Source organism: Canis lupus, chromosome 17 (genome assembly GCF_011100685.1).
Source record: "Canis lupus familiaris isolate Mischka breed German Shepherd chromosome 17, alternate assembly UU_Cfam_GSD_1.0, whole genome shotgun sequence".
Classification (NCBI taxonomy): Eukaryota; Metazoa; Chordata; class Mammalia; order Carnivora; family Canidae; genus Canis; species Canis lupus.
Window position 1 is genome coordinate 34,526,732 of NC_049238.1, and position 25,349 is coordinate 34,552,080.

The window sequence follows — 25,349 nt, forward strand, 5'->3', positions numbered from 1 at the left end:
TATTTTAAATTTTTAAAAATTTAATTCCAGTGTTATTAACATACAGTGTTATGTTAGTTTCAGGTGTACCATATTGTGATTCAACAATTCTATACGTTACTTGGTGCTCTTCACGATAAGGGTACCCTTCATCCCATTCGCCTGTTTCCCTCACCCCTCACCCCCGCCCCTCTAGTAACTAGCTGTTTGTTCTCTATAGTTAAGAGTCTGTTTTCTGGGAAGGAGTTTGTTGATTTGTCTCTTTTTTTTCCTTTGTTCATTTGTTTTGTTTCTTAAATTCCACATGAGTGAAATCATATGGTATTGTCTTTCTGTTATTCCATTAGCATTATACTCTCTAGATCCATCCATGTGTTGCAAATAACAAATTTTAATTCTTTTTATGGCTGAGTATTATTCCATTGTATATATATATCCCACATCTTCTTTATCTGCTCTTCTATCGAGGGACACTTGGGCTGCATCCATCATTTGGCTATTGTAAATAATGCTGCAATAAACATAGGGATGCCCAAATCAATGACTGTTAACATTTATACATAAGATTATCTTATGGCCTGGCCTCTATTATTGTGGATAAGTTGTCTTCAATCAATGTAATTATTGCTCCTTTTAAAGTAAGCCATGTTTTTCCTCTGACTGCTTTTAAGATTATCTTTGGTGTTCTGTAGTGTCTGTATGTGGAGTTATCTTTATTTATCCTACCCAGGACTCAGTATGCCTTTTCATTTTTTCAATTTTTAATTTTTATTTTTTTTTTTTTTTTTTTTTTTTTTAAGATTTTATTTATTTATTCGTGAGAAACACACAGAGAGGAAGAGGCATAGACACAGGCAGAGGGAGAAGCAGGCTCCATGCAGGGAGCCTGATGTGGGACTCGATCCTGGGTCTCCAGGATCACACCCTGGGCTGAAGGTGGCATTAAACCACTGAGCCACCCAGGCTACCCCTAATTTTTAATTTTTAAAAAAAGATTTTATTTATTCATTCATGAGACACACACACACACACACACACACACAGAGGCAGAGACACAGGCAGAGGGAGAAGCAGGCTCCACGCAGGGAGCCCGATGTGGACTCAGTCCCGGGTCTCCAAGATCCTGCCCTGGGCCGAAGGTGGCTCTAAACCGCTGAGCCACCCAGGCTGCCCTCAGTTGCCTTTTCAATCTCAAGATTCTTATCTCTTTTCCATTCTAGCAAAATTTCATCCATTCAATCTATTCTTCTTCAAAGCATCCTGATCTTTTATTATCATTTTTATTCCTTCCCTTATATTTTTAATTATTTTAACATACTGCTTTGGTATCTTTTTCAGATTGTTCTGTCATCCCAAATTCTTGGAGATAATTTTTCTATTTGTTATACTTGCCAACTCTCCTTCACAGTAGATGGTTTCTTCCTGTGATTTGTAACTGGTGTTTGTGAGCTCATCTTCAGTGAGATTGCTTTGTTCTGCGGGAGTCCTGTGTGTCCTGGGTTATGAAAATGGCCCCAGAGATCTGTTCTCTGTTTGTACCAACTGCTCCAAGGACCTCATCAGGGGAATATTTCTGTGTTGATTTTTCAGCTTGGGAATTCTTCAACCCATGGATAGCATAAATTTATAGATGCTACTCCCGTGAAGAGTTAAGGTTTTAAGTATTGATTTTTCCTAGGAATCTTTTTTCCCACTCAGAGCCCTAACCCAAGACAAGATTCACTGTTAGCTCTCTAGGTTGATGGGTTGATTCTTTCCTGAGGGGCAGCCCTAGCTATATAGGGGTCTCTGTTCCATGTCTCCTGAAGGTCACACCCCTTGATCCAAGGAGGGTTTGACTCTTCAGCCTCTGTCATTAGGGCCCATATCCAGGGCCAGAGCTCAACTCTGTGCACCTGACACCTGGGTATTTCCCCACCCTTTCTTCAAGTTCTGCTGTGGTTCTAGTATCTTTCAGTTAACATTTTATTATAAATTTCTCAGTGTTTTCTTTTTCTTTTTTTTTTTTTTTAAGAAATATGATTCTCAGGGAGCCTCGGAAGGTCACACAGTGTGTTAGATTCAGCTCCAAGTTTATTTATTTTTTAAAATATTTTATTTATTTATTCATGAGAAACACACAGAGGGAGAGAGAAAAGCAGAGACACAAGTAGAGGGAGAAGCAGGCCCCACTCAGGGAGCCTGACGTGGGCCTCGATCCTGGGTCTCCAGGATTACACCCTGGGCCAAAGGCAGGCGCCAAACCGCTGAGCCACCCAGGGATCCCCTCTCGGTATTTTCAAAGGGAAAGGTATCAGTGTTGATTCAGTCCATGATGTTGCCAGTCTGAAACCAGTGGTCTTGGTGTTTAGCAGAGCACCTTGGGGAGTCTTGGGACCTGCAGAGTTAGGCCTGGAGATAGTATTGGTTGGGGGTGGGGAGCTGAACATCTCTGCATAAGAAATAAACAGGGGTTTGAGGGTGAGGACAGGAGAACTGGTTTTGAGATAGAGGAAGAGGGACACCTGGGTGCATCAGCGGTTAAGCATCTGCCTTCGGCTCAGGGTGTGATCCTGGAGTCCTGGGATCGAGTCCCACATCGGGCTCCCTGCATGGAGCCTGCTTCTCCTCCCTCTGCCTATGTCTCTGCCTCTCTCTCTCTCTTTCTGTGTCTCTCATGAATAAATAAAATCTTAAAAAGAAAAAAAAGAGATAGGGGAAGAATAAGGGGCCAGCAGGGATAAAGGAAGGCTCCTAAAGAATGAACAGTGAGAAATCCTGGTGGTGGATGGAGCACCTGAGTGGCTCAGTCAGTTGAGCATCTGCCTTTGGCTCAAGTCATGATTCTAGGGTCCTGAGATTGAGCCTCATGGTGGGCCCCTGCTCAGTGAGGGGTCTGTTTCTCCTTCTCCCTCTGCCCCTCCCCACTGCTTATGCTCTCTCTCTCTCTCTCTCTCTGCCAAAAAAACTAAAATCTTAAAAAGAAGAAGTCCTGGTGATGGAAACATCTGAGGATCCTTGAAAACCGTGGTTGGTTGAGCTTCATTTAACTTTGTTCTCTGTGTTCAGCTGCACTATGCATCTTCCCTCCTCTCACACAGCAGGGGCCTATAGCTTCAGTCAAATTTGTTGCTCACAAATACCTGTGTCAGGGATCCTGGAGGGAAAGAAGAGCCTAGCCTAGGGGCGCCTGGGTGGCTCAGTCCATTGAGCATCAGACTCTTAGTCTCAGCCCGGGTCATGATCTTAGGGTCACAGTGTCCAGCCCCATGTGGAGCCCCATTGGGCTCTGCACTCAGTGGGGAGTCTGCTTGAGATTCTCTTCTACCTCTCCTTTCTTTTATTCTCTATCTCTCAAATAAGTACATATATCTTAAAAAGGAAAGAAAAAAGAGCCTATCTTGGGGTGTGCTGGCTGCTGGCAAGAAAACATCCATAGGAAAGAAGACAGGAGAAGGAGGCTTCAGCAGAAGGAAGAAACAGGGCAAGGAAGAGCCTGGAGAAACATGGGGGCTTTTGCTGACCTCCCCCACCCTGGAATCCCTGGAGCCTTTGAGGGGAGGCAGTGGGTTCCCCTCTGGACCTAAACAGAAGGCTCAGCTGAGGCTTTTTACTTCAGCTCTAAGACTAGCACATCCCACTCTGCAAGAGGACTGGAAGCTCACACATGGGCTCCACACTCGGAATGGCCCCCCATAAACCCATGCTCCGTGCACGACTTCACCCAAAGAGGCAACTGCTCACTAATCCAGAAGCCCCAGGTTTAGCCACCTCATCTCTGTGGAACACACCTGAGAACAAAGAAATGAGGTTTTATAAACATATGCTGCCAACCATATGTCACATACTTTGGCACATCTTTCAAATGCCTTTAGGGCTTTCACTCAGGAGCCAATTATCTTTGTTTTAGAATTAGCCAAAGAGTGAAGAACTTTGGAGTCAATCCTGATTTAATCTATACTAGCTACTAACCTGCCCACCGTGCTAAGTTATTCCATGGTACTTAGCTCACATGGGCCCCAGGAAATGTTTGCCAACTGTCTGACTGAATGAATCAATGAGCCAATGAAGTCCTCAGTAAAGGCACACACCAAGGATGAGATGTGTGTCCACTCACGAATGGAGAGAATGAAGTACATAAGGACAGACTATTTGTAAGCACACACATGGTGCCCAAAGCACATGCCTGCGTTTAGTTGCCAAGTTACCCATGGGGAAATCAACTCCCAGGACAACTTAGTCCCACTAATACAGAATCAAGGACCCTATCTTCCTTCCCTCCAACATATATTTTTCCACACACAACAGGGAACAGAGAGAGGCAGCAGTAGTCAACAGGTGTGTAGCCCAGTGAGAACAGAGACACCCTTATTATTAACCTTTTCATCTCTAGGGGATGAGTCTGTTCTTATCCTGCTTCCAAAAGCTCAAATGGAGAGAGGAGAGGCTCCTAGAGGGAAAGAATAGTCTGGAGCCCACTCTGGCCATATTTGGAGGACCAGCTCTGCTGTGGTGGAGGGGTCTGGGGTGGTTGCTCCCTGTCCAAGGACTGTGCCCGTGGCCAGGCACTGGACCCAATGACAATAGCCCAAATGAGCAGTGCTATTTTGGCTTTGGTGTAGGACCAGAAGGACCTCCAAGAAACCTTGAAAAATTCTTCTGGAAAGGTTGGTGATTTGTCCTCCTGGCTAGCAGAACCAGTTCTCAGCAGCAACACCACCTGCAGTGCCTCCACAATGGAGCACAGGCAGCTTGGCACTCAGGCCGTGGACCCATATGGTGCGCACACACGTGTCCCTGCATCCATGTGCAGGTGCTCTCATGCTCCGAGCCTTCCTTCCTTCACCTGGTACCCTCTGGCTGCCACCCTCTCTCTTTCCCTGCACTCTGTGAGTGCTCGCTTGTCCTCCTGTAGCCATTCTCTCCTTCTCTCTCATAGCAACGGCATGCCCCAGTTTCTAGCGGGGCACAGGACTGATCAGAATTAACCCCTACATTTCCTAGTCCTGGTGGCTGGGTGTGGCTGTGTGATTAAGCTTTGGCCAATGGGCTACGAGATGAAGTAAGGGGCCGTGGGAACCCACCTGGCTGCGCCCTTGAAGGGCAGGGGTGTGTCAAGCCTGCCTTGACCACCGGGGCTCCAGCTGGCTGAACCATGCTGTGGGGCCGGCCCTCGGCCACGTGGAGGAGGGCGGTATCTAGTGAGGGTAAGCAAAAGTTTTGGAGAGCCCTGGGCCATGCTGACTGTGCAGAGCAGAGCCCCCACCCCAGACTTGTGCTCTGAAGGAAATGAACCTCTGTCTTGAGCTTTTTTGAGCTTCTGGCACTTGCAGCTACAATCACAGCCTATAGGATCCCGTCGCACACAACATTCACTTCTCCAGGAGCTGCCTTCAGACTTTTGCCTCCATCCCTCCCGCACGGTCTCTCCAACAGTGGACCTCCTCCTGCACAAACCCAATGGCCTCTTCCCAGCTGTCATCCCACCCTACACCTGGCCGCCCCCCACTCCCTCCTCTTGCCCATTCTTAGCTTGTGGGATGCCACGCTCCTGGCACCTTCCATGTCTCTGCTATCCCTCTCTAGTGTCCTAAAGGGCCCTTATGCTTGTCCCTGATGTGCTGGTTTCCCCAAAATTCTGTCTGGGATCATTCTGGGGGATAAGGGCTAGACTGTCTTTCTGGATGAGAAGTGGATGAGCTGGGTTTCTGGGCTGAGGTGGGGGTGTCTTCTCAGACTCCAAGCCAGGCCTTTTGTCCTGGCTGGATGTTGGTTGCCCACGCTGCAGGGCCAGGCTGGTGCAGACAATGCATCTCTGCTCTGCTCATGATGGCTGGCTGGACTCTCTCCCTCTGCCCCAGCAATTGTCTTTCTTAGTTTCCAAAACCAGGCTGAGCCTACCTCGAATCATCTCTACCGAGTCTGTGGCTGGCCCTCACCTCCTGCTGGACTGTCTCCTAGCAAATACGTAACTCCTCGCCCAATCCACCAGCTTGCCCAGAGATGTGGTTGAGCCAGGGGCTGCCCTGGCCAGACTGGGCCAAAGGTTCTCAGAGCTCCGGAGATGCACAGTGCTCATGACTCACTCCCCAGGGAGCCCACAAAGGGCTCCAGGGGACCCATCTTCCAGCAGGAAAGGCACTGGTGTCCCCTCCAATAAGTGGAGGGCTGCCCTTCTGTGGTGAGGGACTGAGGTAGGCACCTTTGTTCCCATTTTGCAGATGAGAAAGCTAAGGCTTAGAAAGGGCAATTAGCTGGCCTGGGGGGTTATGGCTGTTCAGTGGCGAATTCAAGACTGGAACCCAGCTCTGTCTGGCTGTAGAGTTTATGTACTTGCCCACTCTGTTGTCTTCCCTCCCTAGTAACTCTGGAGAGTCCATCCCATTCCTCCAGCTCAACAGCTGGGCACTCCTGCCCCACTGATCTCATCCATCATTGTACGAGTGGCAACTCCCAAATCTGCATGCCCAGCCCTTCCTCTTCCCCAAACTTCCACCTGGATTCCCAGGTGCCCTTGGGCCCCCTGACTTGATGGCTCGCAGCTGCCTTAGACTCAGATCTCTTCCCAGACTTGCTCTCAGCAGGTGAGTGTCCCTCCCTGGGAAGCTGGCATCACCTCCCACTGTTGCCAGGCTTGACTTCGGCTCTCCTGTTGTACCCTCTTCAGCCCTGCACTGCCTCCTCCTTGCCGCCTCCAACCCATCACTCCTGATGCTCTGCACCTGTGTTCAACCCTCTCCGGCTCCTCTGCCTGATGGATCTTTCCCCAGAGTGAATTGTTCCAGGCCCCAGACCCAAGGCTCCTGCTCAGAATCCTGTAGCAATTCCGTTTTCTACAGAATCAAGTCCAAGCCCTCCTGAGCATGGCCAGTGTGATCTAGGTCCTTGCTGCGAGCTCTGCCCACACTCTGGAGGACCAGCGTTCCACTCTACCACTGGGCTAGATAGGGCTTATGGCCTACCTAATCTACATTTTCTCCTTCTTCCTTCACAAGAGAACCCTGATTTTTAGTAGCTCCCCCAATAGAGACCACATTCCTCAGTTTCCCTTGCAGCTAGTTGTGGCCACATGACATAATTCAGGCCAATGAAATGTCAATGAAAATGTTACATAAACCTTCCAATGAGTCAGCTTATAGGGAGTTGACTTAGCTGAGATGAATGCCCTTTTGGGTCTTTCTCCTTCTTGCTACCTGGAATGCTGATGTGCTGGCTGGAGCCCCAGCAGTCCTTTTGGTCCCTAAAGTAATCTTGAGTATGGAGGCCAGTGCTAGAATGGTGGAGCAGAAAAGTAGAGAGAATCTTGGGCTCCTTATGACCATAGAGCTGTCATGGTTACCCTAGATTGTCTACTTTCAACTTTTTTTACGTGAAAAAGAAGTGAACAGGTCTTCTTTAAGTCACTCTTCTTTTGGATGTTCGGTGATACACAGGCAATCCTGATCTTACGTGATACAACCAGATAGCAATGTGCACAATTACATTTCTACGTGTGCATGTGTGGTTCTTCCTTCCTGGAATGCCTTTCTTTCCTTTCTTGCTGTTGAAGTCCTAATTAGCTTGCAAGTATCAATTTTATTTTTTATTTTTATTTTTTTAGAGATTTTATTTATTCACGAGAGACACACAGAGAGAGGCAGAGGCATAGGCAAAGGGAGAAGCAGGCACCATGCAGGAAGCCTGATGTGGGACTCAATCCTGGGACTCCAGGATCACAACCTGAACCAAAGGCAGATGCTTAACCACTGAGCCATCTGGGCACCCCTGCAGTTATCAATTTTAATGTCTGTTACTCCACAAAACCTTCACCCATTCTCTGGGTGTAACAACCCCCTGCTGAAGCCATGGTTTTCCCAGCCTCAGTTTGGTCCTTTCAGAGCACTTATTTAAGTATCAAGGTGTATTTGAATTGACTGAGGGACAAGAAGTGAGTTTTCTCCAATTTCTAGGGAAATTGGTACAGTGCTTGACACATAGGAGGTGCTCAGTAAATTTTTGTTGAACACACACACACAGACATGACACTCACCCACCCCCAGGGCAGCTGCCAGAGACTTCCAGGACAGACTCGCTGACAGATGTGGGTGGGGAAATGGGGACACAGGGAGAAGGAAAACAGGAAAACAAACCCAAACCTCTCCCTTCCCCCTTTCTCTTACCTCTGATCACCCAACTGGCCCCCTAGGTTGCTTCCTTCCTCTGGCTCCCCTGATAGGCTCCACACTCGCACATGGAAGGTGCCCTGGTGTTGGTAAGGCAGGAGCCAGGGGGCCCAGGCAGTGGTGGCAGTGGATTCGGCCCACAGCAGAATCAAGGCCAGGAATATCTGGACAGGGCAGCGGGATAGAAGGAACAGCACACGCCTAACTAGGACTGGCTGCTTCGCTGGCACATCCTAGCCTCCCTCTCCTGACTTCCAGACCCCGAGGCCCAGGGTAGGGGTCTAGCTATTGACTCAGAGGATATGCTAGCCTCCCAGAGTTTTTGGGTGGCTCATCAGCAGGAATTGAGTGGGCAGGAAGGGGAACAAGTGTCCAAAGATAAAGGTGGAAGCCTGCGTGGTCTCCTAACCGCTCCCCTCCGGGGGATCAGACCCACAGTCAATTCCGTTTCTCTCCACCAGGCAGCAGTGCTAGCTAAGCCCTCTGGCTTCTAGGGAGGATTTTCCAAGGGTGGATACTCCATCATTCATCAGTTTACTCAGAATCAGAGTTTTAGGGCTGGAAGGGAATGTAGCCAATATGTAATTAAGGTACACTTGACACGCAGTTTGAGAGTCCACCTGGATGAATTCAAGATAGAGGACGGTTCTAGCACCCTGGAGGCTTCTTTATGCCCTCTTCCCAGTTATTAATTCCCAAAGGTAAGCACTGTCCTGATTTCTAACACCACAAATTAGTTTAGCTTGTTCTTCAACTTCATATAAGTAGAGGGATGCAATGGATGCTTTTTGCATTTTCTCTTAAGTCAACATCACATCAGTGAGGTTTAACCATGTTGTTGTGGCTAACAGTACTTTGTTTTTATTGCAATGAATCTTCTATGGTCCTTGCGGCAAGAACCTCAGTTAACCACATGGAAGTTCTCCAGTCCTGAAGCAGGATCTGAGCAGCACGTCAGAGCATCAGCACAATGGACATTTGGGCTGTTTCTAGTCTGGGGCTGTTATGAATAACACTGTTCCGAGGATTCACGTACCGGTCTTTGTGGACAAATGCACCCAAGCCTGTTGGGCATTCACCTAGGAGAGGCATGTCTGGGTCATTAGGTAGGCGTACCAGCAACGTTAGGAGGCACTGACACGCTGCCCTACTTGGCACTCACAAATCCTTGCTGACCACCTACTGTGCACATGGCCCTGATTGAGGGGCTGGTTTCTAGGCTCGGCAGCCCCTTGCCCTCTGAGATTTCCACCCAGTGGGGAACAGCTGAACACAGGCAAGTGTAATAAGGTAGGGGTCTCAGGGCCCTGGTGGTGGGAGGGACAAGGGGCCAGGCTGCCTAGCTGTCTCCAGATTGGGCTGGGCTTCCACTGGCTTTCCATTTCTGCTCCACCACAGTTGGCTTGGACCCTGGACAAGCGCTCAGCTTCCTTAGCTGTATGGCTGGGTATTGAAACAGCTGTCCAGCAGCTTCTCAGAGCACTTGAGGCTACTTAGGAAATGCTTCTTTGGAAGCCCTTTGAAATGATGCAGCCTGGGCAAATGATGAGGGCTGACTGCCAGTGAGGGAACCCTGGGGAAGGATGAGGGACTATGAGGGGGCTCGGGGACAGGAGAGGAGGCGGAGAGGCCTTGGAAGCCTCAGCCTTCTGACCTCCCTGCCTGGGGGTGCCCCTCCTAGCTTTGAGGGGCTCAGCACATCCTGCAGTACCGACTATAGCCACCAGGGGACGCTTCAAGAACTGTCTGAAGGCTGCCTTCCTCCAAAGGGCCAGTCACACTCCTTTGGAGCAGACATGCACACAGCCTTGCTGTGTAGGTGGCTTGGACACGACAGAAGGTCTCCGCCGAGAGGTGGCCTCTGTCTCACTCGGGTAACCCTTTAGCAATAATCCATAAAGCTCCTACTGTGGGGTCAGCACAAACAGGGAGGGACCACTAAATGCTCAGAAGGCTACAAAGTAGCCTAAATGAAGAGGCATGGGGGGGGGGGGGACAGTGGGCACAGTGACAGAGGGGAAGCAAGCCCCCACAGATCCCACGATACAGACATATGGCTCCTAGCTGCCTCTGACCAGAGCCCCAGAGCCCTTAGTTACTGATGTAAGGACCTGTAAAAATACCTCAGGAAATAAGATTATGTTGCATCCCGAAAAGTCTGTGGGATGCTCTTCTGCCCGCGAGAACGAACATAATGTGCCATGTTTGCAAGAAAAAATGATAATGCTAGTTTGCATCTTACCGATAGTTCCAGGAGGTAGGATTTCTGCCCTTGTATTCTACAGATGACAGCAGTAATGCAATCTGCTGAGAATTACCCCCAATTCCAGGCCCCTAAAGCGGAACAACCAGGTCCCTGAAGCAGAACCATCCGCTTACCACAAACAGTCAGGGAGATGCTGGGTCATCAAGAAAGGAAATATCAGAGCCCACATAATCCCTAATCAATCAGCATGATCCAAGACCCTGAGTTTTCATCGTTTAAAAACCCCAGCTTGTAAGCCATCAGGGAACTCAGGACTGGAATCATTAGCCCCCCGTTCTCCTGGCTGGTGCCACACCAACAAATAGCCTATCTTTCTTTACTGCAAAAGCTCTGTCAGCTTTTATTGGCTTGGTTCCGTTACAGTAGCTCAGGGGTTAATACACTTGCTCTCGAGCCAGAGGCCCAAGGCCAAGTCCTGATTCGAAGTTTACTGACTTGTGATGGTGAACAACTTGCTTCCCCTCTTTGTGCCTCGGTTTCCCAGTTTGTAAAATGGGGATCATTATAATGAATAGATATTTTTGAGAAATTACCATGAGGATTAGCAAGTTAATACAGTATTGGGCTGGGGCACCTGGATGGCTTAGTGGTAGAGTGTCTGCCTTTGGCTCAGGGTGTGACCCCGAGGTCCTGGGATCGAGTCCCACATCGGGCTCCCTGCAGGAAGTCTGCTTCTCCCTCTACCTATGTCTCTGCCTCTCTGTGTGTGTCTCTCATGAATAAATAAATATAAGCTTTAAAAAAATACAGTACTGGACTTAGAACACTGAGTGTGTTGTGTGACGGTGGTGCTGTCTTGGGCACCCCTGAACCTTAGATGTCAGGCCCGAGACAGGATGGCAGTTCCTCAGAATGCCTACTCCCCCTGAGGTCCTGCAGATGGAACTATACCACATCAGCCTGTTGGCATCAGGTAGCCTGATGTCTACAGCTTGCCAGATAATTTTCCACCAGGGCTGAGGGGACCTGATTTCCCTGATAAGCTTCCATAATCGCTTCTTCTATAAGGTTGTGGTTTATCAACATGTGATCCTGGCTCCAGCCCTCTGGTCACCATCCAAGGCAGCCAATGATGCAGGTAAAGCCAGAGTGGGGGAGGAGGGAGGAGGGAATTTGGGGCCCCAGCACTGCCCAGAGATAAGGCGATGCCTTAAGCCTGAATCCCTCAGGTTGGACCAGCAGGGGCCTTTACCTCAGACTAGACTAGCTGGAACCACCAACGTTGAACTTGCTGTGATTGCTATTGACTTTTCTCACCAGTTTGCCTTTGGCCTTTGGAAGATTACTTCTAGAGGTGGAAACAGAGGGAGCCTGGCCAGGGGTGTGGTGTGAAAGAGAAGGTCCAGGGTCCAGGCAACATCTTCTGAGGGCAACTGGGGCCAGACTGATGTCATCTCTCCATTGCTAAGACTAAAGTCACGGCATGTCAGGGCTAGAGGGGCCAACAGACCAGCTTATTTTGGCTTCCTGCTTTACACACGGGGACACCAGGGCCCAGGGAGGGCAGGGGAAGGCAAGAAAACACAGGAGGCAGAACCTGGGTCTCCAGATCCTCCATCCTTTCCCATCTCCACAGCCTCCTCGGCCTGGTCAGCAGCACCACTGTCTCCAGCTGCTCCAGGGACATGTATCCCTTAGCTGAGTTCAGAGTACTCACTGATCATGGCCTTGATCTGGGGTCTTGGGAAGGGCTCAGCCTGGGGGTGGGGGCCAGGGAACTCACAAGCCTCTGAGCTAACCCGAGGCCTTGCCACCTAAAGTGGGTTCCACAGAAACACCTTGTTAGAAATGGAACATCTCAGGGGATCCCTGGATAGCTCAGTGGTTTAGTGCCTGCCTTTAGCCCAGGGTGTGATCCTGGAGACCCAGGATCAAGTCATTGGGCTTCCTGCATGAAGCCTGCTTCTCTCTCTGCCTGTGTCTCTGTCTGTTCCTCTCATGAATAAATAAATAAAATCTTAAAAAAAAAAAAAAGGAATATCTTAGCCAGAGCCCTATACCTTCTGAGCCAATCAGCATTTTATTTATTATTTTAAAAATTTTACTTATTTATTCATGAGAAACAGAGAGAGGCAGAGGGAGAAGCAGGCTCCATGCAGGTAGCCCAACATGGGACTCGATCCCAGGTCTCCAGGATCAGGCCCTGGGCTGAAGGTGGCGCTAAACCGCTGAGCCACCGGGGCTGCCCTAGCCTCAGTTTTCCTATAAAAATGGAGAGGGCGAAAGATCTCTGATTTGTTTTGTTTTTAAATAGACACCACACCCAACATAAGGCTTGAACTCACAACCCTGAGATCACCTGAGGATCAAGAGTCAATTGCTCTACAGATGGAAACAGCCAGATGCCCCAGATCTTTCACTTCGCGGCCAGAGCCAACACACCAGGAGCCAGGCCTTTGGCACGACCTCCTGGTGGGACTATGTGTGTTTTGCAGCGTATACTGGAGAGCGGAATTCCAGCTCCAGCAGGGTTGGGGGAGCAATCAAGACCTCTCCCATCCTGCCCGATTTTCTCCTTTTCCCTCTGCCTAAGACCCAGGGCTGGGGCAGCTTCACAGGTCCTGGGATGCAGCTAATTCAATTCAGTCCACTTCAGCAACACTGATTAGGCACCGCCTGTGTGCCCGGGTCTGTAGCAGTAGAATCTCCACCCTGACTGTGCATTAGAATCATCCTGGATGCCTTTAAAAATGACTGATGCTGGACCACCCCCTCCCCCAGGCCACTGGAATCAGAGTCTCTGGGAGCAGTCTGGGCATAAGTACTTACTAATGTGCCTCAGACGATCATAACGCACAGTGGGGCTCAGAACAGCTGGTCAGAAGTGAGGGAGTCTATCCTAAATCCTACTCAGGCCATCTCCCGAGTCCCTGCTTCCTTTCGGTCGGCCAGCTGTGGCAGTTCTGCTACGAGCCAGGCGCAGTCATCAGGAAATTCCCTGGGTATCATAACTCGTGACAGCCACATCTAATTAATCATCAACCTTGTAACATGATCCTGCCCATAACGAGGGGACCTGCTGAGTCTTTGGAAACCTGTCCACTGGTCTTCTCCAGACAATTCCTTCCAGACCCAGGGACCTGTGCCCGAGGACCCCAGGCTGATGGGAGCCCAGCTCTGCTCTGAGGCTGGTAAGTGGGAGCCCCAAGCCTGGTCCCTAGACCGGGGATGCAAGAATGAGAGGGGAGGCTGTGGAACCTTGGGAGAATCACTTTTCCCCTGGGGCTTCAGTTTGTCCATCTGCAGGCCAGGGCCAATGCAACTCACCCTGCCCACAAGCTTACGGGACTGCTAGAAGCACAAACCAAAAGCTTGCCAGGCACAATAGTTCTCTGAGAGCCTCGCCTGAAAGCACAGTGTTCCCTTAGCATGCAGGGCAGGGGATGGAGAGCTGGTCTTTTACCACCAGACACCAGGATTGCATCTCAGAACCCCGCTCCCTCCCAGGCAGAGAGCCTGGAGTCTCAGCCCTTGGCTCCCCAGGGGCACAGAAGCCTCACACAGCAGTAGCAGGTAGCACCCAGAGCTCCGTGGGAAAGAAGGTGGTAAGGAGGGTGGGGACCAAGCCACTGTAGCTGCTGCTGTGGCAACTGTGTTTTGGATTCCAGGTCATGGCGGTGCCACAAAGGAGGCAGCATAAGAGTGCGGGGGCAGGAGCTGGGCTCCGGCTCCTCTGCTCCTCACTGTGGAGATGTGCAGAACCACCCCAAACTCAGTTCCCTCTGAGTGCTTCCCTTCAGGCTGTGGGAGGAGTGAAAGAAGCTGTAAGGGGTAATGCATGCCTGGCACCCAAGGGCTTTGATGGCTGGAGGGGTGGCCAGGAGGATAATAAAGATCCAGGGACGTCCTTGCAGAGCAGAGGGCTGACCCTCAGTCACTTAGATTCCAAGAGACTTCCTGCAAAGATTCTCTTTGAATCAGCCTCGGGGTGTGGGGTGGGGAGGGGAGACATCCAAAAGTTGTGACACCTGTCTCAGGGGGTAGTTAACTCCTCACATTTAGGATCTCTAGGCAGGTCCTTGGCAGGCCAAACATATTGATCCCATTGGTGGATAAGGAGACCTGTACCGAGAGGGGCAGTAGGCAACAGCGACTAGCATCTGGGTATCAGTCCTGGCTGCCCTCCATAGAGCCTCCTGGATGCCTCAGCGACTCTGCAGTGGGCCCAAAGACAATCCATCCGATGTCAGGGCCCTTGACTCTGGCTCCTGGTCACTGTCTATGCCTATCCAGGGACTCTCCCTTGTTTGTGCATAGCCTCCAGGAAAAGGCATCTGGGCAGATCATCAGGAAGGAAGGGAGAGATGAAGATATTCCAGAAGGGGATGAAGGTTCTGCAGGGGGCTTGGGTGAGGGAGGAGTGAACTTGGATAGCAAGGCCCTATGAGCGTGTTCAGAGGTCCCCAAGGCCACAGTGAGTGCTTGTCCCTAATGCCTCATGTGAGAGAACCATGGTAGGCTTGCCTTTGGCCTGAATCCATCAGAGACAGATTCCCTATGACCTCAAGGGTATCCCTTGTACCTGACCAGATTTAGCCTCTCCTCCTTCTGACCTTCTGGAATCTTGCAGGCTTGTGAGTAGTCAGAGAAGTGTGGCTGGGAAAACTGGTAAGATCCAGGAGGGCAGGGGCCTGCTTTTTGGGTTGGGGTCTAGTTCAAGTTCCAGTGGAATTCCCTTCCATTTCCAGCTTCCATCTTCCAACCCAGAAAGAGCAGGACAGGAGGGGAGGAGGGGTGGAGAGAGAGGAGAGCCGTAGCACTGGCTCAGTGCAGGAAGCTCACCAGCTTCCTCCAGGCTCAGGACTGAGGCTTGAGAGGAAGGGCCGCCCAGGAGGGAACTTCCCCTCCCAGCTGCCAAGTGGAGTGGGGTTGGGAAGTCCCCTGATTGTAAAACCCAGCCCTGGGGCTTGGCTGGCCCAGTCCAGGATTCTGGGCGGCAGACCTGGGACTCCCTCTCCAGCCTATGCCTCCTCCTGCTACCTCCCCCTGTGCAGGAGCCGTTGGATTCCTTTCTCTCCTAGGAAAAGGAAGTCACCCTCTCTGTGGACCATGGCCTTCACAATATGGTGCAGGTTCTCTGTGGGACAATCATAAAGTCAGACAGAGAGGAAAACAGCACCAATACCAGGACCCATCCCCACAAGCTGACCACAATTGGCAAGCCCATCTCCTCTCAGATTGTTTCTAGATACAGATAGAATATATATGTGCATATTAAACATAATATATGTGTGTATTAAACATATATGTGTCGAACAAAACCTGGATCATATTATAGCTACTGTTCTAAAGCCTGCTCTATTTAATGCCAATAACCATTACCAGGTATCGAGAGCCAGCACAGGCAGGAGTTCCTTTCATTTTTACAGCATCTGAATTTCGCGATGGAACTCGGATCCCAGGCACCAAAGCAGGTTCCTCCTCAGGCTTCATCAGCTCTCCGGAGGGCCCCTGAAAGAGGGCGGGGCGGGGCGGGGCGGGGCGGGGGGGCGGGGCCGAGGACTCCGGGCCGGGCCGCGCTGACACTGCCCCGCCTCCCCGCAGGCCCCAAGGCGCCGCGAGAGACCCTCCGCTTCCACCTGGAGGCCAAGGGCGCGCAGGTGCGGCTGGACGCCCGCGGGAGCACCGCGCGCAGGCGCGCCACGTTCCACGACGGCATCGTGTTCAGCCAAAGGCCGGTGCGGCCGGGCGAGCGGGTGGCGCTGCGCGTGCTGCGGCACGAGAGCGGCTGGTGCGGCGGCCTCCGCGTGGGCTTCACGCGCCTGGACCCCGCGCGGGTGTCCGCGCCCAGCCTGCCGCCCTTCGTGTGCCCGGACCTGGAGCAGCAGAGCCCGACGTGGGCGGCCGTGCTGCCCGAGGGCTGCGCGCTGGCCGGGGACGTAGTCCGCTTCTGGGTGACCCGGCGCGGCCGGCTCTGCGCCACGGTCAACGCGGGCCCCAGGCTCCTGCTGCGCAAGGGTGTGCTCATGGGCGCCCCGCTCTGGGCCGTGATGGACGTGTACGGGACCACCAAGGCCATCCAGCTGCTGGGTGAGGCGGCGGGCACCCGGGCGCCGCCCCTGGGTGGGAGGTGGAGGCTCGGGTGGTACCCGCAGCTGGGGTGGGGGGTGGGGAGATCGCTCAGTTTTTCATATATGGTTGTTGCGTCAGCTCCTGCTCAGTGTCAGGTATGAAGATGGGCGCTGGGGATGCCAGATGGACAAGACCCAGTCAAAGGGAGAGCAGCCTTGTCCCTAGAGAACGCTAAGATATGACTAGCGTTCCAAACATCTGTTAAAGGGGGGTTTCACAAAGGGAGAGATTGGGGACCAGGTTTTGCCCCTAAGTAGTTCACAAGAGTCAAGGGTGGCAAGCAAAGGGAACATAAGTATGAGGGTTGGAGGTGCACAGGAAGACTGGGTGTGCAGTGGGGGTAAAGTGAGCCATTCCGTCAATGGGTAGGGAAACAGGAACCGTCCCTCTAGCCACCTGAAAGGAGAGTGGATTTCAGGGAGAGTGGATACAGGAAACACCCATAAAAAGAAATATTGGGATTCCTGTGCTGCTCCTCCACGACCTATACAAGCAGTCCATTCTCTCCTCCGTTTTTAAAATCACTTGTCACAGCTGCTGAAGCCTCACCACCCCCTCCCCCCCAACACACCTGTTTTGGTTGGTCTGGCGTGGGCCCAAGCACCTGTTTGCCCCACCACCTGGGGGATTTTAGTGCACATCTGGGTTTAGGAAGGCAGGTAAGGCTGAGGTTCTCCAGTCAGGCAGTGACAATAGGGCAAAGAGGAGGTGTCTAAAAGAAGGGTGGGGTGGTTTAGGAAAAAGAATCTACAGCCTCACAAAGTCTCTGCTGGGTTAAACTGGGGAGGGGATGGTTGGGGCCGTAAGATCAGTGGGGAGCTCCAGCACTGTAACCCAGGAAAGAAAGCCCATGCAGTTACCTCAAGAGCTGGGAAGGGACCGTGGGAGCACCCTGGCTTTGCTTTCCCTGGGTCCTAAGTCTCCCTCTCTGCCTCAGATCCCACAGCCAGTGTCTTCCCCTCAACCATGCCACGGGCCGTCAGTGATGAGACTCTGCAGCCTGAAGGTGAGTGGCTTCCCTCAGCACCAGGGACTCCCCAGGACTCCAGCACCAGAGGCACCAGGGGAGACTCCAGCTCTGGAAGCTCACTAAAGTCTTTCCAAGTCTCACAATGTCTCCCGCAGGCTTTACGTCAAAAGATTGGGTGCTGCCTATGGGAAACCTAAAAGCAACTTAATAGCTCTGCCTTCTAGAACATTCGCTAACTTTACAAATTACAAGAGCACATTCATGAACAAATAATGTGATTTTGTCCCTGCTTTAAAAAACAGACCATGTTCATAATAAAAAATTTGCCAAACAGAAATAAAATAAATATTAAAGAAAAAAAAAAAAAAAAAAAAAAAAAAAAAAAAAATAAATATTAAAGAATATATGTGGAAGTTAAAAAAAAAAAAAAAGAAAAATCACCCGTGACCTCTTAGGTGGATTTTCTCCTACTATTTTGTAGTCATATTTCTATGGGAAATTGTGCTCTGTTTTCCTTTTTTCAAAGTTGAACTTTTGTACGTATATTATGGCTTTCTTCCCAGTTGTTTTCTTTTTGTTTGTTTGTTTTAGATTTCATTTATTTGAGAGAGGTTTGGGGAAAAGGAACAGGAGGAGAGGGAGCGGGAGGGGCAGAGGGAGAAGCAGACTCCCCGCTGAGCAGGGAGCTCAGTGCCTCAATTTTAGGACCCTGGGATCACAACCTGATCCAAAGGCAGACACTTAACCGACTGACCGCCCAAGCGGCCCCCCCAGGTTTTTTTCATTTGATTATGTTGAGAGCATTTTCTCATGAGGTAATCTTCAGAATAGGACTGTGTGTCTCTGCCCTAAGTTATAGCGTGGGTAGGCTGCTTGCTGTTTGCCCCCATGTGCCCCAACTGGTATTGTCCCCTTTTCCAGCCACAGCAGGGGAGGCGTGCATCATCTGCTTCCACCATGCTGCCAACACCTGCCTGATTCCCTGTGGCCACACACACTTCTGCAGCTACTGCGCCTGGAGGGTCTTCAGGGACTCTGCAAAGTGCCCTATATGTCGCTGGGAGATCAAGACCATGGTGCCTGTTCGGGGCCCTCCTACTCTGAGGACTGGAGAGGGCCTTCTGATGCGGATGGCAGATTGAGTCTAGCTCCGAGGCTGGCCTCTGCAGAGGGAGGAGGTGCAGGTCCACTCGCCTTCTGGAGAATAGTCAGAAGAGCTGGTCAACAACAAGGACAGCAGAGAGAGGAGGCAATGACTCTTTCCCCCTCCCCGACAGATTGGGGCCAGTGGAGAAACGAGGACCCGCTTTTTCTGCCCACACTAGAACTATCTCCCTGGTGGCATTCCTGACTATATAAAGTGGTTCATTTGTGCCCAGGGCTTGCTAAGGCTTTTGGCTGGCCACTTGGTACAGCCACCATAGGACAGACCTAGCAATGCTTGCTAGGTACATATAGGTCGTGTCAATGAGAAAGGCCTTTATTCAAAGATGGAACAGCCTGATCCCTGGTTTTATCGGGGAGGATGTTAAGATACCGGCATGTAGCTGGTGGAAGCCCAGCCCACCCTGGGGTACTGAGGAGCCTGGACCAGACACAGGGAGGCATGGGTGGAATGTTTATACTCCTGTGTGGAAGCTGGGTCCCCTGTGACAAGTCCTCCGTAAAGTGGATCAGTGGTTACCCACCCTGCCTGCCTTGCAGGGTGATTGTGAGATCCCAGTGAGATCACATATCTGCAGATGTTTCTGCACACGAGCCTGTACTGTTGTTGCTGTGCTTATTTCCTTGCCAATTTCTGAGGTGTCAAAATAAAATGGATCTTTTGTAAAGTATTCTGTAATGAGTATGTCCCCTTTGCTGCAGTCATGGGGGATGGATGGAGCTGTGGGCTGCCGGGATGCTGGGGCATTTGGGAACATACCTCTGTCCTCTATAGACACACCCTAGGCTTGCAGTGGACTGACTGGGTGGGGCTCCGACTCTCAGGCCTGTGGACTTTGTTCTGAGCATATGAAGGGGATAGTTCTGTGCTCCCAGCCCTGACATCACAGCCAGGCTTTGCCCTGGCCACCGTTGATTTGAGGGGACTGCAAGGAAGCTCTGGCTCCCGAGTGAGAGAGGAGTTGACCCGGGAGCCCACCTCAGCAGGTGCTCGTATTAGGGCAAGCCATACCTATTATTTTTCTATTGTTCCTTGCTCCATGACTGGTGGGGAGGTATCTCCTGGGAAAGAGGGCTAAAAGGGCAATTCCAACCTTTTGTGCTCAAAATTGTCATGATGGGCACCTTCATAAACTGCCTCCTTACCCACACCATTGCCAACCAGTGGGTTAGGGCATTGGGTTTGGTGACCCTGGAATAGCTTACACTCTGGAATAGGATCCCCTCTCCATCACTCATGAACGTTGGTTGTGTTACTTGACTCCTGTGAGCCTCAGTTTCTTCATATGTAAAGTGGAAATAAGATCATTTTTTTTGTTGGCAAGTGTGAGTATCATAAGTGTGAAACTTGTAGCTTTGATGAAGTACTCAAAACATGGCATCTGCCTTCTGAAAAAGGCATCTCCTAGGGGAAGCAGCCAAGAGATCAATGGGCTAGGTGTCAGGGATCGGGGTGTGAGTCCTGACAGCCCACTGACTTTTACCATGGGCGCCCATGTCACCCCAGTATCTTGGAATGATTCCTATAGATCCTTTTTTCCTTCCTTTAAAGTGTCTTTTTGTTTTTAAATCCAGAGACTTGTAGGACAAGGGCAGTACTTTAATCCTATTTCCAGTGAATACCTTCTTATTAGTTAACACCTGAGCAAGCCTGATCTTAGACATGATCTCTAACCAGAGTGGAGGGACTTCTGGAATGGTGGAGTAAGGAGTTCTATAAATCCATTCTTCCATAAAAGCGACACAAATATTGGCAGGATTATAAAAAATCAACTTTTCCAGAACTCTAGATATTAGCCAAAAGCTAACAACAATCTGAAGAGGGGTTTTATCCAAGAGAAACTGCTCAACTTTGGTAAGAACAGTGGGATTTGTGGTGTTTTGACTTGGCCTACTGCCATCCCTTTAGCCTCAACTCCATAGGAGCCTTGAAAAACAGCAGCCTTGAAGCTGCTGGAGGGGACAGGTTGGGTTAGAGGAACCTCGAAAGTTCTGACCCCCAAGTATTATCACTGTTTGGACTGTATGGTAATTCACTGGAAAAGCTTGATTTACGGGGTGTTGTTATTATTGAATCCAAGTTGGAGCTCTCTACTTGGGAAAACCCCTATTCCCAGGGCATTTGTCAAATATAATCAGGCTTAGTTGCTTAGCCTCACAGTTGCCAAAGACTGCAATACCAGTTGGGGCAAACATGAGCCCAGCCAAAGACCTAAAAGGGAGATCTGAGAAATTGGACGTACAGAGGGGAATTTTAAAAGCTCTGGTATAATTTCCCAGGGTCTAAAAGATGACGTCCACGGTCTAGAAAGACCGGAAGGCCCCGATCTCTCACTTCTGGCTGACCCTGAGGTCCTATACAAGCAGGAAGTAAAGACTAAGACAAAGCTGTAAATTGTTTGAACATTGAAGGGATACATCAACACACAGAGCTTCTTGGTCAAAAGTGGAAGATTTTCTAGCTCAAGGCGTTTAAGGAAATCTCTGTCCAATCGCTAGCTGACCATTATGCTAACCCAGCAGAGACATCGGTGGCTGCACACTGAGGAATTATAGACCTCACAGAACTGGTTCAAGAAAGTCATTGAACAAAGGAATATACAAACAACAGTAGCAACAAACCCTGGCAGGGGTTGGGGTGCTGGTGCTGGTGGTGGCATCTGATATTCAAAGTTGCCATATTATGTTCTCTAGAGAATCTGGTTTTCAAAGGCGGGGGGGAATATATATATATATATATCCTGAAAAGAAATAAGAAAGCATGGCCCATATACACAGTATGGCCCATTTCAGTGACTAGATGCTGTCCTGAAGGCTAGATTTTGAACTTATTAGACATAGATTTTCTTTTTTCAATTTTAATTTTAATGAGTTTATTTTTCTTTATTTTGGGAGGGGGGTTAAGTTTTTTAAATTGTGTTTGAGAGAGAGAGAACACGCACATGCTTGCTCATGAGCCAGGGGAGGGGCAGAGGCAGAGGGAGAGGGAGAAGCAGACTCTCCACTAAGCAAGGAGCCTGACTTGGGGCTCGATCCCAGGATCCTGAGATCATGACCTGAGCCAAAGGCAAATGCTTAACCAACTGAGCCACTGAGGCATCCCAGTTTTTAATTTTAATTCCAGTATAGTTAACATACAGTATGTTATTTGGTTTCAGGTGTACAATATAGTGATTCAATAGTTCTATACATTATTCAGTGCTCATCACGATAAGTATACTCTTCATCCAGTTCACCTATTTCACTCATCCCACTGCCCCCCCCTCTTAACGAATTTGTTCCCTAGAGTTTATAATCTTTTTCGTGCTGTATCTTTCTCTTTTTTCCTTTATTTTCTTTATTAAATTCCACATATGGGTGAAATCTCACAGTTTTTCCTTTCTCTGACTTATTTCGCTTACCATTTTACTCTCCAGCTCTACCCATGTTCTTGCAAATGGCAAGATTTCATTCTTTTTTATGGCTGAATACTATTCTATTTGTGTGTGTGTGTGTGTGTGTGTGTGTGTGTGTATAACATCTTTATCCATTCATCTATTGCTGGAACTTGGGCTGCTTCCATAATTTGGCTATTGTAAATAATGCCAAAATAAACATAGGGGTGCATATATCATTTTGAAATAAGTGTTTTTGTATTCCTTGGGTAAATATCTAGTGGTGTGATTACTGAATCATAGCATAGTTCTATTTTTTTATTTTTTGAGGAAACTTCATACTATTTTTCCACAGTGGCCACACCAGGTATGCAGTGCATTCCCCTCAACAGAGCATGAGGCTTTCTTTTTTTCTCCATATTTTCACCAACACTTGTTTTTTTGTGTTTTTGATTTTAGCCATTCTGACAGGTGTAAGGTGATGTCTTATCCATTTTGATTTGCATTCCCCTGATGATGAGTGATATTGAATAACTTTTCATGTGTCTGGTGGCCATCTATATTAGAGGCTTTATTTTTTTTAATTGATTTATTTATTTGAGAGAGAGAGAGAGCATGCACATGGTGGAGGGGGGGAGCAGAAGGAGAGAAAAACTCCAGCAGACACTGCACTGAGCATGGAGCCTGAGGCAGGTCTCAATCCCATGACCCTGAGATCACTACCAGATCTGAAACCAAGAGTTGGACACTCAACTGACCGTGCCACCCAGGTGCCCCTAGACAGAGACTTTAAGTCAGCTATTTTAAATATGTTCAAAGTGGTAAAGGCAGGAAGTCTGGATGGCTCAGCGGTTGAGCATCTGCCTTCAGCTCAGGGCATGATCCCAGAGTCCCGGGATCGAGTCCCACATCAGGACTCCCTGCATGGAGCCTGCTTCTTCTGCCTATGTGTCTGCCTCTCTGTGTGTGTGTGTCTCTCATGAATAAATAGAATCTTTAAAAACCAAACAAAACCAACGTGGCAAAGGAAACCATGTCTAAAATTTATAGGACAGTATGTTATCAGTGCCTCACCAAATAGAGAATATCAATAGAGAGATAGAAATTATGAAAAGAACCAGAGAGAAATTCTGGAGTTGAAAAGCACAATACCTAATAAAAAAAAAAAATTCACTGGAGGGGCTCAACAGCAGATTTGAGCCACAAGAGGAAAGATCAATGAACTTCAAGATAAATTAACACAGATTATCTAGCCTGAGGAAAAGGACAAAGATGGCAAAAATGAACAAAGCCTTAGAAAACTGTGACGCACCACCAAGTGCTCCATTATACACATAATACCAGAAGGAGAATAGAGAAAAGGGGAGGAAAAAATATTTTAGAAGACCAAAAAGTTTCTAAACTTGAGGGCTCCCCTCACACCCCCAGTGGGGAGGGAATGCTGAGGCTCTGCCCACACACCTTGCATGAGGCATCAGCTCAGAACCATAGCCACCCCCACCATTTAAGGGTGGGGTGGGGTGGGGCGCAGCCTAGGGAACCTACCAGGAACTCCCCTGTTGTGAGCAAGATGTTCACTGGTGGTGAGGCTCAGAGAGCATTATGGCAGAGCGGATGGCCCTAAGCTGGGCCCAAGTATGTGAGATCCTGAGGAAAGAGCAATGCCTTCCATCAATCCAATACACATATCTTTGTCATTATGGGGCAAGTTAACCAAGATCTACCCCACCATCTGGTGGCTGTTCTAGGATGATCCTTCTGCCCAAAGACACCTTCATTATGGGCTCCACCCGCTCCCACCTCACAGTGGCAGACGTATGAAAACAGAGTGAACCTTCCTTCAAAGCCACCCCAGAGGAGAAGCCCAAGGAGTTCTTTGCCTGCAATTCCTATGTGGCTCACCAGTATGACAACACTGCCACCTACGAGTGCCTCAACAGCTACATGAATGCCCTCCCCAGAGGCCGCAGGTCAACCACCTCTCCTACCCGGCCTTGCCCCACTCACTGTCTATGAGGCAGTCACCAAGAACATCCATGACACCTGCATGAGCCAGAGCAAACAGGCTGAAACCATGTCTGTGTGGAAAAGCCCTTCAGGAGATATCCTCAAAGCTCCAATGGCTCTCCAACCACATTTTCTCCGTGTTCTCAGAGGACCAGATCTACCGCATTGACCATTACCTGGGCCAGGGGATGGTCCAGAACCTCTCATGGTGCTGAGGTTTGCCAACAGGATCATCAGCCCTATCTGGAACCAGGACAACTTTGTCTGTGTCACCCTCACATTAAAGGAGCCCTTTGGCATTAAGGGGTGCCGCAGGTACTTTGATGAATTTGGGATCACCTGGGATGTAATACAGAACCACCTCCTGCAGATAGTGTGTCTGGTGACCATGAAGAAGCTGGCCTCCTCTGATCTCAATGATGTCCATGAGGAGAAGTTCAAGGTGTCAAAGCATATCTCAGAGGTGCAGGCAAATAAAGTAGTCCTGGACCAGAATGTGGGGAACCCCAAAGGAGAGGGTGAGTCCACCAAAGGGTACCTTGATGACCCCACAGTGCTCTGCGGGCCCACCACAGCCACCTTTGGGGCCATTGTCCCTCTATGTGAAGAACAAGAGGTGGGAAAAGTTGCCCTTCATCCTGCGCTGCTGTAAAGGCCTGAATAAGCACAAGGCTGAGGTGCATCTGCAGTTCTGGGACGTGGCCAGCAACATCTTCCAGCAGCAGTGCAAGCACAACAAAGCCGTGTACATACAGATGATGACCAAGAATCCCAGCATGTTCTTCAAGCCTCTGGAGTCAGAGCTGGACCTGACCTATAGCAAAATACGAGAACGTGAAGTTCCCCAGTGCCCATGAGCATCTTATCCTGAACGTCTCCCATGGGAACCAGATGCACTTCCAACACAGTGACAAGCTCTGAGAAGCGTGATGGATCTTCACACCACTGCCACACAAGACTGGGGACAAGAAGCCTCAGCCCATCCCATCTCATGTGTTTGTTTATAGCCGTCAAGACCCCACAGGGGCAGACAAGCTGATGAAGAGAGTGGGCTTCTAGTACAAAGGTACCTGCAAATAGGTGAACCACCACAAGCTCTGAACCCCAGGTTCCCACCCCATCCACCATAGCCCAATACATCTCTGTCCTTCCAACTTGCTTGCTGCCCCAACCCCATATCAGGAGGGCTTCAGGGCCATAGACCTCAGCCTCACATTCCTGGCCCCTGGCCACCCTACCCACTCAGTGCTGCTGCCACTCTGGGCCTAGCTATATTTCTCAACCACCAAGCACTCAACACTTGCTCTGTGACCATCCCCTGCTGCCGCTGGCCCTGCCTGAGCCAGCTTCTGTCCACAGAATTGAACTTCAACAGA

At 49.8% G+C, this 25,349-nt stretch overlaps 1 protein-coding gene and 1 pseudogene across 6 annotated transcripts in view; both read left to right on the forward strand.

Annotated features, from left to right (window-relative positions):
- The window catches only part of NEURL3 (neuralized E3 ubiquitin protein ligase 3), a 30,907-nt gene extending 12,190 nt beyond the window's left edge, over positions 1–18,717 (forward strand). For 5 of the 6 annotated variants that reach the window (XM_038561365.1, XM_038561363.1, XM_038561364.1 and 2 more), the window contains 4 exons: positions 12,641–13,517; positions 15,931–16,416; positions 17,396–17,464; positions 18,350–18,717. In XM_038561365.1, coding sequence (XP_038417293.1) covers positions 13,490–13,517; positions 15,931–16,416; positions 17,396–17,464; positions 18,350–18,570 — 804 coding nt within the window. In that variant the 5' untranslated portion in view covers positions 12,641–13,489 and the 3' untranslated portion in view covers positions 18,571–18,717. Of the gene's footprint in view, positions 1–11,314; positions 11,465–12,640; positions 13,518–15,930; positions 16,417–17,395; positions 17,465–18,349 lie in introns of those variants that run through there. The other variant, XM_038561368.1, reaches the window with a different exon arrangement.
- Positions 18,718–23,562: 4,845 nt separating this feature from the next.
- LOC100687810 lies at positions 23,563–25,074 on the forward strand (annotated as a pseudogene).
- Positions 25,075–25,349: the final 275 nt, after the last annotated feature.